The 16,557-nt window shown below is 37.6% G+C and overlaps 2 protein-coding genes across 3 annotated transcripts; both read left to right on the top strand.

The window, feature by feature from the left end:
- Positions 1-16: 16 nt before the first annotated feature.
- Positions 17-3,048, top strand: LOC145234296 (uncharacterized). The gene is made up of 7 exons (XM_080099037.1): positions 17-193; positions 510-957; positions 1,055-1,096; positions 1,157-1,333; positions 1,627-1,742; positions 2,135-2,285; positions 2,776-3,048. The coding sequence occupies exons 2-7, from the start codon at positions 696-698 to the stop codon at positions 2,961-2,963; spliced, it is 936 nt and encodes a 311-aa protein (XP_079955163.1). The 5' UTR covers positions 17-193; positions 510-695; the 3' UTR covers positions 2,964-3,048.
- Positions 3,049-12,863: 9,815 nt separating this feature from the next.
- On the top strand, positions 12,864-15,938 carry LOC145239570 (uncharacterized). 2 transcript variants are annotated; one of them, XM_080102934.1, is made up of 4 exons: positions 12,864-13,176; positions 13,408-13,521; positions 13,709-13,941; positions 14,138-15,938. In XM_080102934.1, exons 1-4 carry the CDS (start codon positions 13,034-13,036, stop codon positions 14,509-14,511), a joined length of 864 nt encoding a protein of 287 aa, XP_079959060.1. In that variant the 5' UTR covers positions 12,864-13,033; the 3' UTR covers positions 14,512-15,938. The 2 variants fall into 2 exon arrangements, with proteins under 2 accessions (XP_079959060.1, XP_079959050.1); XM_080102924.1 differs by having other exon boundaries at positions 12,865-13,176; positions 14,135-15,938.
- The last annotated feature ends 619 nt before the right edge of the window (positions 15,939-16,557 follow it).

Genomic DNA, 16,557 nt, shown 5'->3' with positions numbered 1-16,557 from the left:
AACCTCAGGTGCAATAACTGATATTGCTATATGATATTGAATATCATTTTGTACGATGATTTGCTGGAATGAAATCCAAACAATGAAAAAAACAGTAAGCTGTATACATATTTCCGAGAAACGGAAAACGATACCCAAAACTTGTTGTCTAATTCGAAAACAATAATCGCTTTACTGCGTGAAGTCTGTTCAGGTGGGTTACATTCATCTACCCTGTTGTATTCAAAGTTGGTATAAAACATTAGACTTGGGATGTACCTAACTCAAGACTTGGGATGTACCTAACTGTTTATAACGTAGTCTTTTTAAGGGTGCGGCTGCTGCGTCTGACAATATTATGTCCTTTTTTGTAAAAATTTTGACATTGGCGTATTTTCAACCGCGAGGTTTTTGCGGCTGTTTCCCGATTCTGTGGCGCTAGTGTAGTGTTTTCGTATTCCTATGTACCATTTTCATGCACGGTTTCAAAATTAATACAATACAATACAATACAAAGTGTTTTTGTGTAGACTTTCATACCCACCTTCATAGACAACCAATGAGATTCCAGGAACTTTTACGTCACTATTGTTTATACGTCAGAAAGATATAACAATGATGCATTGTTAAAATCAACACACAAAGTTAGTTGTTGTTCAGAAAAGTTATTTTTAACAAGATTTGTGCCGTAAAGTTTCGATATTAAGCCAAAAAGTATGCCGAGTGCAGCGAATCCCGGTATTCTGGGATACATTATATTTCTCCTTGGGGTGGTTGCAATTGTCCTCCTCGGGACGGGACTCGGAACAAACCATTGGATTTTTATACCGGGTACCGCATCCGTGGAGAAAACTGATCAGAAGCTTCAAAGCAAATCATCCATGACACTGAAGCAATTGGAAACCAATTGGCCTAACTTTCAGGCGAATTACAATCAGATGAGGATGCAGTTATTTACGCTGATGTCTATGCCGCCAGGTAAAATTTATATTTCATCTGACTTATACAAGAAACTATGGATAAAACGTACCTTGAAATATACGGTTTGTTGTAACGTGTTGTTTATTACTTACAGCAACTGCAGCGCCAGCTTCAGCCAACTCTACTCCAGCACCAAGTATGTATAGTTTGGCTTATTAATTAACGTGACAAACTTCCTAACTTGCTTGCTTGGCAGATCCTATCATGGCACTCCAAGTAGGTATTGGAAAGTTGGTGGGACTAAATGCGACCAGAAACGCTATCGAGCCTATGAAAAAACTGGACCAACACGCCGGATTTTATAAGATGTGCGTCTTCCACTTCATTACAAATGAATGGGAATGTAATGGACCAACGGAATATGTTTTAGCAAGTATGTCAGCATTTTCCTCATGTTTTGTGCAGGCATTACAGTAAGCTATCAAACACTATTGCGCTGCAAGCAGTTGTTTACAGTCAGGCTACAAAGTTTTCGTAATTGTGGTCAATGAGTCCGCAATGTTAAATCTGATGAGAAAATGAATGCTTAAGAAAATAAATGTGGCCAGCAGACAGGATTTGACTCATAATATTGTATAATAGTAAGGTTCAGGTTTTGGACGCCATTTTAAGTTACAAAGGTGTCATCACATCCACATGGGAATCATCAATTAAATTTTGTTGCAGACAATGATAGGTGTGATCCAGATTATGTTAATCCCAATCCAACTTTACCAACAACGAATGCTATTCTGCTTAAAACTTTCGAGTGTAACGCGGATGGACTTTCCCAAGCTGTTACGGTAAAAAAAACGTTTTCTTTTACAAATAGCGATGTAGGGTTATCGTAAATATTAAGTTGAAGAATCTTCGTTCGTGCTGTTGTTTTTCTTAACATAAATGCCAAAATGCCAAAAGACTCATCAAATATCGATTTTTCAATCTGCAAATTTTGAAGATTATTTATCAACCGATACGCCAATTTGTATGGGCCGAAACGAATTGTCGTGACAAACGCAAAAATGCATATCAGACCATACCCAATAGTATGCATTACAAACGTTGTTATCCGAATTTATTTTCAACAAAGATTTTATCATTTTTTCAATAAAATCAAGTGTAATTGTATCCTTAATTTCATATTAAACTTGATCCCCGAACAATAAATAATAATAATAATCATAAAGGTTTATAGGGGTCTCAAGGGTTTTTCGGTGGAGTTCTAATCGCAGCTTTGGTTATAAGTGTGATACCACTTGCCTTGATTCTGTTTATGACGATCAAACCGGAAGCACGTGGCCAACCCTTTAACGGCATCGTTGTTGGAGCACTTCTCATTTTTGTTGGTAAGAATAATAAATGTACGTAAACATTCGCATGGATTAAAGTCTTGAACTGTAGTATAAGCTCAGCGATTCACAGTAGTTGCTGATTAATTACTGACTGGGAATAATCCTTGGATACTGTGGAATTTAGTTTTGGCATGGCAATATTTTTGTAAACTATTTTTTTAATTGATACGCTATTTTACGATTTGTACATTGTGTTACTTAAAAGAACAAAATCATTAGTAAGCTACTCGATTCGCAGTTGTAAGTCGGGTCGGGTCGGTTTCGGGCTCGAGTTTCAATAAAATTGGGTTGATTAGCGCCGGGTTTTGGACCTGTACTTTTAGGTGCAGGCCCCATTTTCTGGCCCTTTTGTATTAAAATTATGTCAACCATTCTCTGCAAAATTCCTATCTGTGGAGAACCTCGGAAATTGCAATTATTATATTTGTCTTTAAATATAATTTTTTGTTGTTGCCAAAAAAATCTTTAAAAAAAATGTTTTTAGGTGCCCTTGTGATCGGTTTTACGGCCTTTTACAGTGCCAAGATTATCGGAAACTACCTTGATAGTGGCATGAAAGGCACTCGAACTGGATTCTCCTGGATTCTGAGTCTTATCAGTGGTATTTTGTTTATCGTCGCTGGCTTACCTGGTTTCCTTCTTCGTAAAGAGGCAGAAATATCCCCAGCATAAACAAACAGCCATTTTTTGTTGTTATTTATACCATAACACGTGTTTGACGACTAACAAGTTTAATGACAACACAAAATAAAACATATGTAGCATGTTATTTAAAACATCATTTACAGGTAAAGTGGGTTACCCTTATCAGAATAGGTTAAAACGTTCTGGAGCGAAAACAGGTGAATGTCACAATTAATGTAATATGAGTGAACAAGCAGCAGCTGCATCGTATAGAGCAGTGGTCGGCAACCTTTTTTCTACTGCAGACCGTTTTTGAAACTAAAATTTTATCGCGGACCGGCCTTCAAAAAATTACAAATATTTAGCAATTAAAACGCCTAAATTGGTTTATCCCCGGGACACGTGGGCAAAATGTTTTGAAGCATTTAACCCGAAAAAGTATACGGCCTTGCAACGAACTCGTCGCGGCCCAGCGGTTGCCGACAAACTGGTATAGAGAGCAAGCCCAAAACATCGGCGGGAAGTAGTTGGGGACAGTCGAAGGGGCCCATAGAAGCTATAACCACCCGTGTTGCGAAAAGGTTGGGAAAACCCGAACCGCTAATTACGATTTTCTAAAAACCCGAACCGCTAGTTACGATTTTCTAAAAACCTGAACCGGAGTTGAAACCCATATTTTGTTTGGCGTTGGACCCGAACCGTAACCGAACCAGTAAAAAATGCAGTCTGTTTTATAACTTGTGATTTATTTATTTTCAAAACAGTGAAGAATACGCGAGTAATAGGGCGTGTCAAAAATAACAGTGCACCAGTGAAATTCTTTTGGATTTGATAAGGCCAGCGAGATAATGGGTAGAATTAAATTAAAATAAATAATAATTTGAACCGGTTTAAAAACCGCAAACTGGTTTGACCGGATAATTTGCCCGAACCAGAAAATATACTTACATTATTAAAAACCTGAACCGAACCCGAACCTTACTTGAACCCATATGACAAACGGTTCGACTCCCTGCTTAATTTATAAAAAGCGTGACTGAATGGATTTTTTGGATTGTAAATTTCTCGCTTAACCGGCCCCGATTGGACAAAAATCTATCCGGATTAGGCAAAGATTCGGTATATCCGATTTCGTTTTTTAAACGTTGTTTAGATACTGATTGATCGGTATCAAATCACCCTAATTGAGATCAAAAAAGCATTTGGGCGACAAACATGACAAATAATGGACTGTTACGTCATAAGAGCGGCACTATTGGCGGTCAGTTTATCTTGTCAACGCAAGGGGTGCACAACCTGAGACGATCGAGTTTTTTCTGCCGTGAACGTGTGTATTAAGATGTATGTCTGTATGGTATAAATGGGTCAAAAAATGTACCACATCGGCCGTGTCGTAAATTAAAATCTTTTGCTAAATATAGTCAAACGCGGTAGTTTTTGTACGCCTATTGTGTGCAAACCAAGCGAATAAACAGGAACCACATGCGTCACTATACAAATGATGACGTCATAAACCGTTAAGAATGATCGTCAGGGTGTTTAACTAATTCTGTGGATCAAGTCAGAAATAATATTTATGCATATATATATTTGTTTATATATTCAGTGGTGGGATTCAAATTTTTTGTCCGCCAGTTCTATGACAAAAGTCATATTTTTCAGCGGGTTATGTTATAAAAAGTGCATTGGCAGTAACCAGTAGGCTAATGCTAACCGGTTCGCTAAACTCATAAAATTTCGTGAGACGGTTCTGTAGAACCGGTGCGAAGCGGCTGAACTGTAATATATATTTTTATCTTTTCGGGACTCGCGCTATACCAACTGAGCTACGCAGGCTCAGTGGAGAATCCGCCGAGAGTTGAATCACAAGCACCGTTGCCTGCCTCGTATGCTGCACATGTCAGCTTAGTAGGGGATAGTTGGTAGAGCGCTAGTCTCCTGTCGTGGGTTCGAGTCCCGCCGCAGGCTAGATTTTTTTAGCCTACGCCTTGCCATACAGTGGTGAATGCTTGGTGACCGGCTGATTCGGTGTGGCGCCTTCAATGGGCCTGGCGTACTATGTGATTAAGATAAAACCTATTTCATTACATCCTTAATTTTAACACAAAAACAAGAATACACTTGGCGGCCACGGTAAAATAAGAAACTATATGATGTGGCAGTAATAGCGAACATGTTATATACTCCCTAGATTTCAAGCTTAGTATGTTTATCTTATTTGATTTTGTGTCCGAACTCCAAATACAAACAAAGGTCGAAAAACGTATAATAGTGTCCTCCGCAGTCGGGTACAAGGTTGCAAACTCTTATTTGTGTCACATATCTGCGTAATAGCTACGCCTACAGTGTTTTGTGATTCACCATCTTGTTTGTCGGAACTTATAAAGATTCGTAAAGCTCTGGATTATAAAGACTACCCCAAACGGGTGCTGACCGCTTTAGGCTACGAGATATTCCAGGCGGACTCCACTATCCGCTTGAGACTCCACCACTCCACTAATATAATGTTTCGTTGCTCTTTCCTACGCTAAGCTGGGACGGACGTAATGTGCTGGATGACTTTGGCATAGCGGTTGACATTCAATACCCTATGAAAGATTTTTTTGTCACTTAGAACAGGGGTGTCAAACTCATGTGGCTTCGAAGGCCACATTGCAGTTGGAAATTATGCCAAGGGCCGCATGTGATTTTTAATCTAGTTTTATCAACTTTAACCAGGGGAGCACAACCTTTTCGCCACGACGCCGCATTGCAGATCCTTATTTCACCTTGTTTTAAAATTACAGATGTAAAGAAATAGGTTTATATCATATGTATACCATCTATTGACGCCCCAAAAGCCCAGACTAATTTCCAACTTGATGCGCAGATTGAGCTGCACAGTGTGAAGATCAGTCTTAACTGTTTATGACGTCATAATCTATAGTGTGATGCCTGTGGTACCTGTTTTTTCGCATTGTTTGTACACTATAGGGCAGTGGTTCTCAAAGTATGGGTCGCGACCCAAACATGGGTCGCGCAGGGTCAAAAAATGGGTCGCGCTATGGTGATTCACTTCTGCCCAAACGAACTAGTACTGCATTAAACACAAACGAAGTTACTTAATGTAGTAGCAAAGTCACCTCACTCGACCACATTGTACAGTAAAAATGAACCAATCATTACCACATACAGACGACAATAGGCTTCCAACTTGACTGTTACGCACCTGGCGATTGTTACGTCATAACACGGAAAATAATAGGACAAGTTAATCATGCGAAACTGACGGTGGAGATGTAACAGTTAGCGTTTAAGGATGAGTTCGTACAAGGAAACATTTTTAGGTTTGGGATTCACTTCTATCAATGATCATGTTGCTGCAATGCCACAATATGTGCTGTGTTATTCAGTGTTGTCGAACGAAACGAGCATCGGTTTTGACATGGGCGGACTCCTATGCAGCGACGAATTGCAGTCCGTCTCGTTATCGAACAGCACAGTTACAGTCGAATCTGAGATCTTTCACTGAATATAAAATATGAAGTGGTCTCCCGAATGAAAAATAGAGCCGTGCATTGAAGATAAAATAAAGGAAAAATTTCAGTTTCATCAATCACTCTAAAATCAATCAATCAATCAATCATTTGTTTGTAATAAATCACTGTTTTATAGTTCTGTGTACTACAACTGGTTGTCTGTGCCTTTTTCATGCATATCAGAAAAAAATACTTTTTTTTATGTTTGAGGCTTGGGTCGTCAGATGTTCATAAAACTCAGATTTGGGTCGCGGTCAAAAAAGTTTGAGAACCACTGCTATAGGCGCACAAAAGTCTGACGCATATGGCTAGTTAGGATGGTAAAACTCTTTTCAGTACCACAAAATCTGTTTAGAACTACAGTTTGAAAGTCAAAATATTTGGCAAATGAGTTTCATTTACGTCACGGCCGCCAGTACATATAATGTATTTTAATAAACATGTTCATGGCCGCACAAACTCGTCTCTGTGGCCGCATGTGTCCGTACGGCCGCATGTTGTGCACCCCTGACTGAAACTGAACGCTATTTTTAGTTAGAGCAGGGGTGGGCAACCTTTTTTACTGTAGGGCCAATTACAAATGTCAAAATTGGATCGCGGGCCGCACATGTGCATAACACAAAGTGATTTTGCTTTGTTTCTTACCAAATATGCTCAACTACAAGTATAATTCGTACTTGGTTCTAGCCACATTTGGCCAGATTGCAGAAAACTAGCATGAGGCGCATTAATCAGTTTAAAAATATGTATTAATTGGACTCTTTTGCCAGTACTTTTAAAATACTAGCGTCTCTGCGGGCCGCACAACCTTTGATGAAGGGCCGCATGCGGCCCGCGGGCCGCAGGTTGCCCACCCCTGAGTTAGAGGAACGGTTTACTATCGTTTCTATTCATAACATATAAATTTTTATTTTTTATTCTAGCTGCAAATGTCTGTTTTATGAATAGCTTCAACTTTGAATAGTTTATTTTTTTATTCTATCTGCAAAATGTCTGTTTAATGAATAGCTTCAACTTTGAATAAAAAATATTATGTTTGTATAAAAATCCGACTAAATACTACAATTTTTGTTGGTTGTTTGAGGGCCGCATTAGAGAGCTTGGTGGGCCGCATGCGGCCCGCGGGCCGCACGTTTGACACCCCTGACTTAGAAGATCCAATTGGGGCTCAACTAGATGAACAGGGTGTGTTGTATATGATCCTTGTGGAGAATGTCAGCTAGAATATATCCTAGGAACTAAAAGGTCACCGTAGACGCGTTCGAAGGAACACGAACATTTTGTTTGTTTCGGGTTGTACGTGACGATTGAAGTGTTATTTCTCTGATAAAGGCGACCTGAATAGGACGTTAAAACGTCGTCAAAAACGGCTTAAGCTATAGCCTACTCTAAAATAGGCAATCCACGCAATCTACTATGAATAAAATCATTATTATTCAATCTCCTTTTGGGGCCATTCCTTATTTTAATAATGTGTTAATTTACAATATTAACCCAAAAAGGTTTATTTGAGGTTAAATTGTAATGTTATTGTAAGAGCACACCATCAGCGTGAGCTTAAAACAGAGCTTCTCAAACTGTGGGTCTTGACCTAAATTGGGGTCGCGGAATATAATTTTGGGGTCGCGAAACATCATGCGTTATTATGTCATTGTCACAATAAATGGTAGGGATGCGCCGAGCCGAGCCAGAACCCGAGTACTCGGTACCGAGCATCGCTGTTTTTAATGCTCGGTGCTCGGCCGAGCAGTTGCACAAACTGACCCGAGCGTTAAATTTGCATATTCATGCACTTCTAACATATGTAACTAGTGTTCTAAAGGGTGTCTTTGAACAAAAACGAATGATTTTTGAAATGCACGAGATGGTGGAAAACGCGTACTTTATGGGCATGTACAGCTTAATAAAACACCGCCGGTGACTTAAGAGGCCTTGTAGAGCTAAAACGTAGAAAGGGGATTTTTTGTGACGTCATAATGCGCCGAGCGTGCTCGGCCGAGCACCGAGCATTAAAGTGAGATGCTCGGTGCTCGACCAAACAGAACATTTGCAGTTTTGGCACATCCCTAATAAATGGTATACGTGCGTAAATTTATTGTTTAAACATCATTCACGTGTATAGGCTATACCAGGGGTGGGCAAACTTTTCAGTGCAAGGGCCGCATTCAAAAGTTCTTAATCTTATGGGGCCGCATAGTGTTTCACCAACGGCCGCCAATTGCTTGCTTGTTTTTGTTTTAAAATAACTGGTGCAAAGAATTTGATTTATATCATATATATACCATTTAAAGCCACCTAAAATGCTCAGATTAATAATGTCTTTCTTGGTACTTAATTTAGCTAAACGAAGCTAACTGTTTATGATGTCATAATCTGTATTGTGACGATTGTGGTGCCTGTTTTGTCGCATTGTTTGTACACAATAAGCAGATAAAAAACCTGACGTATTGTATATATAGTTACTAGGCTGGTAATCTTTTTTCCAGTTCTACGAAATCCATTTTTTGCAGTTTAAAAATCAAAATATTTGGGAAAATAGTTTTAGTTACATTACGGCCAGGAGGGCATGTATTTTAATATACATGGTCACGGCCGCACAAACTCGTCTCCACGGCCGCATGTGGCCGTACGGCCGCAGGTTGTGCACGCCTGATCTAGCTCAAAATATTCACATAGCATATTTTCAGCTATGTGCAAATACGTTTGTTGTCACTTGATTGGACAAACATTGGTTGAAACACTACAATTGTAATTGTTTTAAAATAAACAAGCATTTAAACAAGCACGATTTTTGTTAATAAATTCCTTGCGCCAACATTAAACAAGGCGAGCCGCTTTTAGTATCCATCTTTAGGTGTTGTGCGGGTCTGTGTTAACGATTCTAAAGCCGTTTTTTGTCCGTTTGCAAAGTAATGTAACGACCTAAACTTAATCCAAAGTGACCTAAGTTTTGGCGTCAACAGTGCAAAGTGGGCTGTATTTAAAAACGTGAATCGCTTTTACTTTTATGTACTTTTATCGAACGAAGAAATTGTGTCAGGTGACTATTTGCATAATAATGTGGCAGAAACAACAGGCTAAAGCATATAAAAAGTATCTGTGTTTAGTTCCTAAGTATGGTACGGGTACAGATACTGCACATGGTATAGGTATCGGCAAGTCGCACCCTCGGTATTTTTTATTGTTTTTCAAAACTGTACGCCTGTGCTTATAATACTATTCAGCGTTGCTCGGTAACTTTCTCTTTAAAATTTGCTAACATTTGGCGGGCCGCATGAACTCCTTTGCCGGGCCGCATGCGGCCCGCGGGCCGTAGTTTGCCCACCCCTGGGCTATACCCATCAAGGGGTCGCGTGGAAATTTCTTTTCTAAAATTGGGGTCGCTGAGCAAGATGGTTTAAGACAGTGGTTCCCAACCGGGGAGGAATTCTATGAGTTCAGAATTCTATGAGAATTTTATGAGTTCAGGGGAGGAATTTCATAAAAACTGCAAAAAATTACATTGGAAATGTTACAGAATATTTTTGTTCATACATTATTATGTCCATTATAATTTGGACCTGGTTCACATTTGGTGAAGGATTCTGAATGGACATCCCTAATTATAAGGTATATTTTAAATTGCTATAATTATTTATGTTATAGCCTATTTGTTTTTCTTCATATGGGGAGGAATGAATAGTTCGAAAATGGGCGAAGGGAGGAATGTAACAAAAAAGGTTTGGAACCACTGGTTTACGAAGAGCTTATGTCTGTTGTGTTAAAGGTAGGCTACGGCCCACCGTTAGATCATGTTAGTCTCTTCAATCTTTTTAGTGACGCGGAACCCTTAAAGAGCCCCGGCACCGGAAAATTATTTTTTAATATGTTGTTTGTCGTATTTTTATAAACACGATTTCAGATTTAAAACCACAAAAATCGAAGTTACTAGTCAAATATTTACGTTTTAAATCTAAAAACACTGACACCTTGCGGAAATTTTGTCACTGAGCTCAAACGCCATGTGACGTCACCTCGTACCAACTTGGTTTGGAGCTTGTTTGTAGTCGGTGGTTGTTAACGTTCTGCGACGCCAATTACGTTAGTCAGTTTAGGTATTTTGGTGTTTAAATGTTTTCGTTTTTATACTCAAGTGTGCAAAAATGCCTGCAGTGTGTTCTTTGTATGGTTGCAATTCAAGAGGAAATCAAAAGGCCAGCAATTTGACACTTTTTCGCTTTCCAAATATAAAGCGATTGCGGTCAGCTTGGATTAAATTTGTTAACGTGAAAAAAAGGGACCAACGAAATACAGTGTTCTTTGTAGCCTACATTTCACAGATGAATGTTTCACAAATAAAATGCAGCAGACAGGAGTATGGCAAAAGTTCTGGTGTTAAAGCCAAATGCCACTCCATGTATTCATTAGAACAGTCTTCTTCAGCAAGAAATGGCATTGAGAGCAGTTGTAAGAAAAGTAGCATATGGTATGCTTTAATTAATTGTTTTCTGACATAATCTCATTTAACATGATAGTCTTTAATATTACCATTATGTCATACTAATTTAGTTTATTGTCATGCCATTTACTTGGTAATAACAAAAAAGTGTGGTTATGAAAAAAGGTGTGATAATATCAATATATTTTCATTTGGGAATCACCCAATCTAAGCTATGAACCAAAATACATTGTGTGTAAAGGAAAACTTCTTTACCTCTTAAATGGTGTACCAGAAGTAAATTAACTGCAGATTTCCCTGGACACAAATTTGGTACATACACAATGATGAATGATGGATCTTTGCAACAATAAAATTGTTGCTATTAACCTTGTTAATGTATTCAGATGGTAATTTCATAATATTTTCTAGAGCAATGAAGTGGCAAACAGCAATGATATGGAAAAAGAAGGATTCTTGGGATGCATTGAAAACATCACAAGCAAAGGATTGTTTATTAAAGCCTTTGTGACTGACAGGCATCCACAAATCATTAAATACATTAGTGAAGAATCGTCAGAAACAAAACATTATGTTTGGCATGTAGCTACAAGTATGATAGAAATAAAAGATGAGCATACACCAGTATATTTGTGTTTATGGTTTTCAATTCAGAAATCCAAAAGAAACTGACAGCACTTTCTAACAAAGCCTATTGCAAAGAGTTGGGACCTTGGGTGAAAAGCATATGCAATCACATGTATTGTTGTGCAGCAACATCACAAGGGAATTCACAACTTATAGTTGACAAGTGGCTGTCAGTCTGGCAACGTAACTCTGAAGTCTTCCCCAGCACCATTCAACAAATTTTAGTAGGCAGTATATCTGTCGGGGCCCTTTAAGGTATTTTGTCAAACTTTGCGGAACCCCCATGAAATAATTTTAATCAATGCAACACAAGTAGGCTACATCAAAGAAAAAAGATGCATACACATCCAACGCACATCACAAAGGTTGACTTGAATTAAACGGTTAACTGAAACACATTGCCGTGTTATTTGGATCGGTCGTTTCTACATTAATCTCGCAACTTAGCTAGAGTGTTACAAGGTTGTATTTATTACGTCACAATTGATCAATGGTGTAACAAAGGAGGCGAGCATTGCTGTTCAAAACAATGATACTATGAACCATTCGTGTTCGAATTGCTACTCCCTGTGCAACCCTTAAAGTTCACGGAACCCCTGAAAGGGTTGTACGGAACCCTAGAGTTCCGCGGAACCCCGGTTGAAGAGCTCTGTGTTAGGTTGCAGTTTGCACACCATCGACGGTGACAAATCATATGAAAAAGTGTCACAGGCAAGAAACGTAAAAACCTAATTTCCAAGGATGTAGAATAAAACGTACTCATTTTATTAAACATACGTTTATTTAAACGCGCTTGTTTCCGCATGTGTTTTTGTCGTAACGCCTGTTCAATAAAATGTCTACGTTTATTTTACATTCCTGGCAATTTGGTTTTTATTAAAGCTACTATTTAAGTCCGTATCTTGTGTACCTGAGAAACGTAAAAATGTGGGAAATTAGGCTACGTGCAAGGGTGAGAAAACCTTATTGTGCATTTCAGGTTTGTCTGCTCAACCAATTTCGATAAACCATTTTTGTTTCTTTCTTTACAGTTTCTAGAACCAAACAAAAATTAAAAACCGTTTAATTGGGCTTAGGTATCAGATACTTGTCTTCGTTTCGATGGATTATGGACATGTTTTTTCAAACGTGACTATTTTGACACGCTTCGCTAATTTTCGTTTATTTTTCGCAAAATGCAAAATGTGACCGAAAAAACTGAAAATGTGATTAGATTCCAATTTGATGCGTGTGCGGATTGTAGGGACACTATGCGGTCTCCGCAGGCTATACGTTAGGAACAAGACATTATTTAGGGATTACGATATGCCAGCGGCAGGAGATCTTTGCCTATCGTTGTCTTTATTTTTGTCTCAAATCAGTAAATAAACACCAAAAATGTTTTTTGCAGATCTCTGTAAGCTGAATTTTGGTCGGTTGCATCAACTATGAAGTGTTTAAAATGAATACTAAAAGCCTTCAGGTTGAGCAAAATATCTGCATCCGACATATAGTTACAATTAAATTACTTGTTTGTTAAAAACATTTCATATCCGATGGTACACAGCAAAAAGTGTTCACTTAAGCGACCGGCCTTTTCCTCCAGTTCGGCAGAAAGTACCGCAAAAAAATCAAAAGATCAACCACAGATGAATGTCAAAGAAGGCATTGCGGAATCCAATATAGCCCAGGAAATTAGGTTTGTATTGTTTTATTTATTTATTATTATTAACCTGTATATTGACCAAATATGATTCAGAAACAGCGCTTTAATAATATAGGTCGATTACAAGTTGGGTACACTTTTACACCAAATTTAGTGTGCAAGAATCGCCATCCCCAAGTGCAAAAAACACATATTTTCGAAAACATTTTTTGTTTGAATTTTTTAATGTTGACCATGAAAGCATTATAATGTCATTTTGTTCAGGCCTGTCATATGCGACTTCTGCCTTGGAGAAGAAAGCAGGAATAGAGATGGAGTATTTGAAAAAATGCTGTTTTGTGTTGACTGTGCTGCCAAAGCTCACCCAAGTTGTATGAAGTATGCACACACTTCCTTGTTAAATGTTAAAGTGCACATATATAGTCTAAGAAAAGGTGTTGGACACAAGTTAATTAAGCTGTATATATGTATGTTTATTGTTGATTTCGCAAAAATTTCAGTAGGTGGTTGGGTGCTGTTTAAGTATATGGTTTGTACTCATTTGTTTTAATGTTTTTATTGAAAGATATTCCAAGTCTTTGGCCAAAAAGGCTTTGACATACTCTTGGCAATGTATTGAATGCAAGACCTGTGCAGTGTGTGCCTCTGCTGAAGATGGCGATAGTATTTTATTATGTGATGCCTGTGACAAGGCATATCACATGAGTTGCCATTATCCTAAAGTAAAAGACAACCCAGATGGAAACTGGGTATGTGAATCTTGCTTGGAAGATACGTTACATGCCCCACATTCACCAGGTACCTCTTTATTCTTATCTGCCAAATTGTATTTCTGAACTGTTGTGCTATATTATTTCTTAAAGGAAGACTTGAAAACTTTGAGAAGGTTACAGTGTGTAAATTCACATAACTTGTGGAACAATATTTTTTATTGACACTGTTTTGTTTTCTCTTCGATCCTTAAATACTGTTTTTTTTGCATTTTTAACAGCAGAATTCAAAGCTACTACTTCAGAAAACCATCAACATTCCAAACACAAGGGTTTTAACGGTGAAACACCTGGCGGCCAAAAAAATGGATCTGCATTTACCAATGGACTGGCAGATGAAGTTTTGCTCAAAGATAGCAACTTTGTTCAATGGACAAGCACAGAAGTTGCATCATATTTTGGCAGCCTTGGTTTTAGCAAGCATGCTTCAGTGTTTATTAAAGAGGAAATAGATGGGAGGGCTTTGCTTCTGCTTCGAAGAACAGATGTTATCTCAGGACTTTCATTGAAGCTAGGTCCAGCTGTAAAAATCTACAAGCACATTCTGAACCTACAAAGCAAAAACTCACCACTTAACCTGATGAATGGAGCATCATAACATCTTAACTAGTTTTTGCCATGTTAATACATCTAAGTTTTATGATAATGAGCAAAGTCCCTGTGTTTTTATGTTTTACTTCCAAATGCCCATCGCTGCAAACTTCACTGTAACATTATTTAAAAGTTGTACTGCATATAATGGAGTTTATAATGGTTAATAAAAAGTGAAAAAGGGGCGCTTGGAAGTCTTTTTGCTCCTTTAAGGATATTTCTCTTGATTTTGTGCTGATTTTTGAGGCACCATGTATTTTTTATACTTTGTTTTTCATTTTATCTGTCAAATGTGGGGTTGTTTAAATGTTTGTTGAATGAAAAGAGCTTAAATTTTCTGCAATTTGCAAGCAATAGACAGTTGTGCACTGGCAGTCTTTTTTCGCTAACGGTTCTTCCCTGAATAAGGACAAATGCAACATCAATTAAATACATGTCACTTCATAGACCCATGTTGAAAAAGGACTTTGTTCTGAAAAAATGATACTGCTAGCTATTACTTGTAAGTAGAGATCAATGTGCTTATGTGTGCAAAAACTGTTATAGGGGGCCAAGGAAAAGGAGACCCAATTAAAAGTGGCAAACTGTGTGTTTGTAGTTGCTGTGAGTGATGTATATTATGTGAAAAATAACATATTTAGGTCATAGTGCATGTGAAATGACACCCTGGTGAAAACTAAACTTTTTTGTTGGTTTAACAGAAATACTGGCGTGAAAGAAAAAGTTTGTGTACCCATGTTTTATGTGTTTCTGTTATTAACATGTTAACTGCTTCTATCAAATATTAGCAAGTGATATTATCCACCTAATGGCATGTGCACTGTGAACATGCATTGTATTCCATCTTGTGTCATTCTCAACAAACCACTTTTGAGTACTGTTGGATTGCCTAAACTTGGAGAAGCACAGATGTCATGTTACAAATTTAAGGGATCCCAAATTTATAAATTTTCGATTGCAAGAGGACCCATTTTGGCCAAGATGACAGTTTTTCATTGTAACATCTTGTATCTTTATTGTGGCAAAACCAATAAAGGCATCTTTGCCTAACATAAGTGCCTTTTCAACATTGATTGTTTTATTTGTATGTTTGTTTACTAAACATGTGATGTTACACCTTTAAATTGACTTTAAAAATATTTGAGACATACATTTGTCAACAACATACAGATGAAACTTTATTTCCCTAATTGCTTGAAGTTTTTAAACAAGCTAAAATGCATTTAAATCTAGCAGGATCGGAAATGTCTGCACTGTTTTATCACTATGTTAAATATTTCAAATGCATAGTTAAACCTTGATCGGTTGGTGTAAATATAGGCAAATTTGTCTTGTACATATCAATGGTCAATTTATATGTGTACACATATGCAAAGACTGTGGAAGATTTATTTGTTTCTGATTGAACTGCTGTCAATAAACTATTAAAGTTTGCTTGTTTAGTAACTTGTGCACACGACTTTCTTTTCTGAATTCCTGTCAAAAGCAAACCAACCTTTGAGATAAAATTTCTACAGCCTATTTTTTAGGTTATACCATGTTGAATTAAAGAAAATAATTTACACTTTTTTCCATTTACTGAGTGAGTATGAGATGAGTTTATTTCACTTGGTGAACATAGCATATAAAGCAGTGGTACCTTTCATGCACCATGGCCCCCTAAAAGTAACTTTGGGGCCCCAGCAAACTCAGCTAAATTTGAAGTCCATGATCTATCAAGATAAGTTGTTTGCCAAAAATAAACCTCAATATGGATAAATAGTGTGGTAATAGATGATTAAATTAGGAAATTCATTGCAACACACACTTAATTATGAGCATTATAGAAAAAAAATCTGAGCATTATAAAAGCTGATAATCTAGTGCTTTTTGTTCTTTAAAAATGTGTTTGTAACTCATGCTAGCTAAGTGGTAAGTAAATCCGTTACTTTTGGCACGATAAAATACATCTGATATTTTAAGGGTAATAAAATTCTGTAGTTTGCTTGAATAAGACAAAGTACTGAAAAATCAATTTATTAACATAATGATAAACAGATAAAACTATACATGT

The sequence above is a fragment of the Phallusia mammillata genome, chromosome 1, assembly GCF_965637545.1.
Source record: "Phallusia mammillata chromosome 1, kaPhaMamm4.hap1.1, whole genome shotgun sequence".
NCBI lineage: Eukaryota > Metazoa > Chordata > Ascidiacea > Phlebobranchia > Ascidiidae > Phallusia > Phallusia mammillata.
Note: the sequence above shows the minus strand (reverse complement) of the source record. Positions and strands in the feature narration are given on the sequence as shown.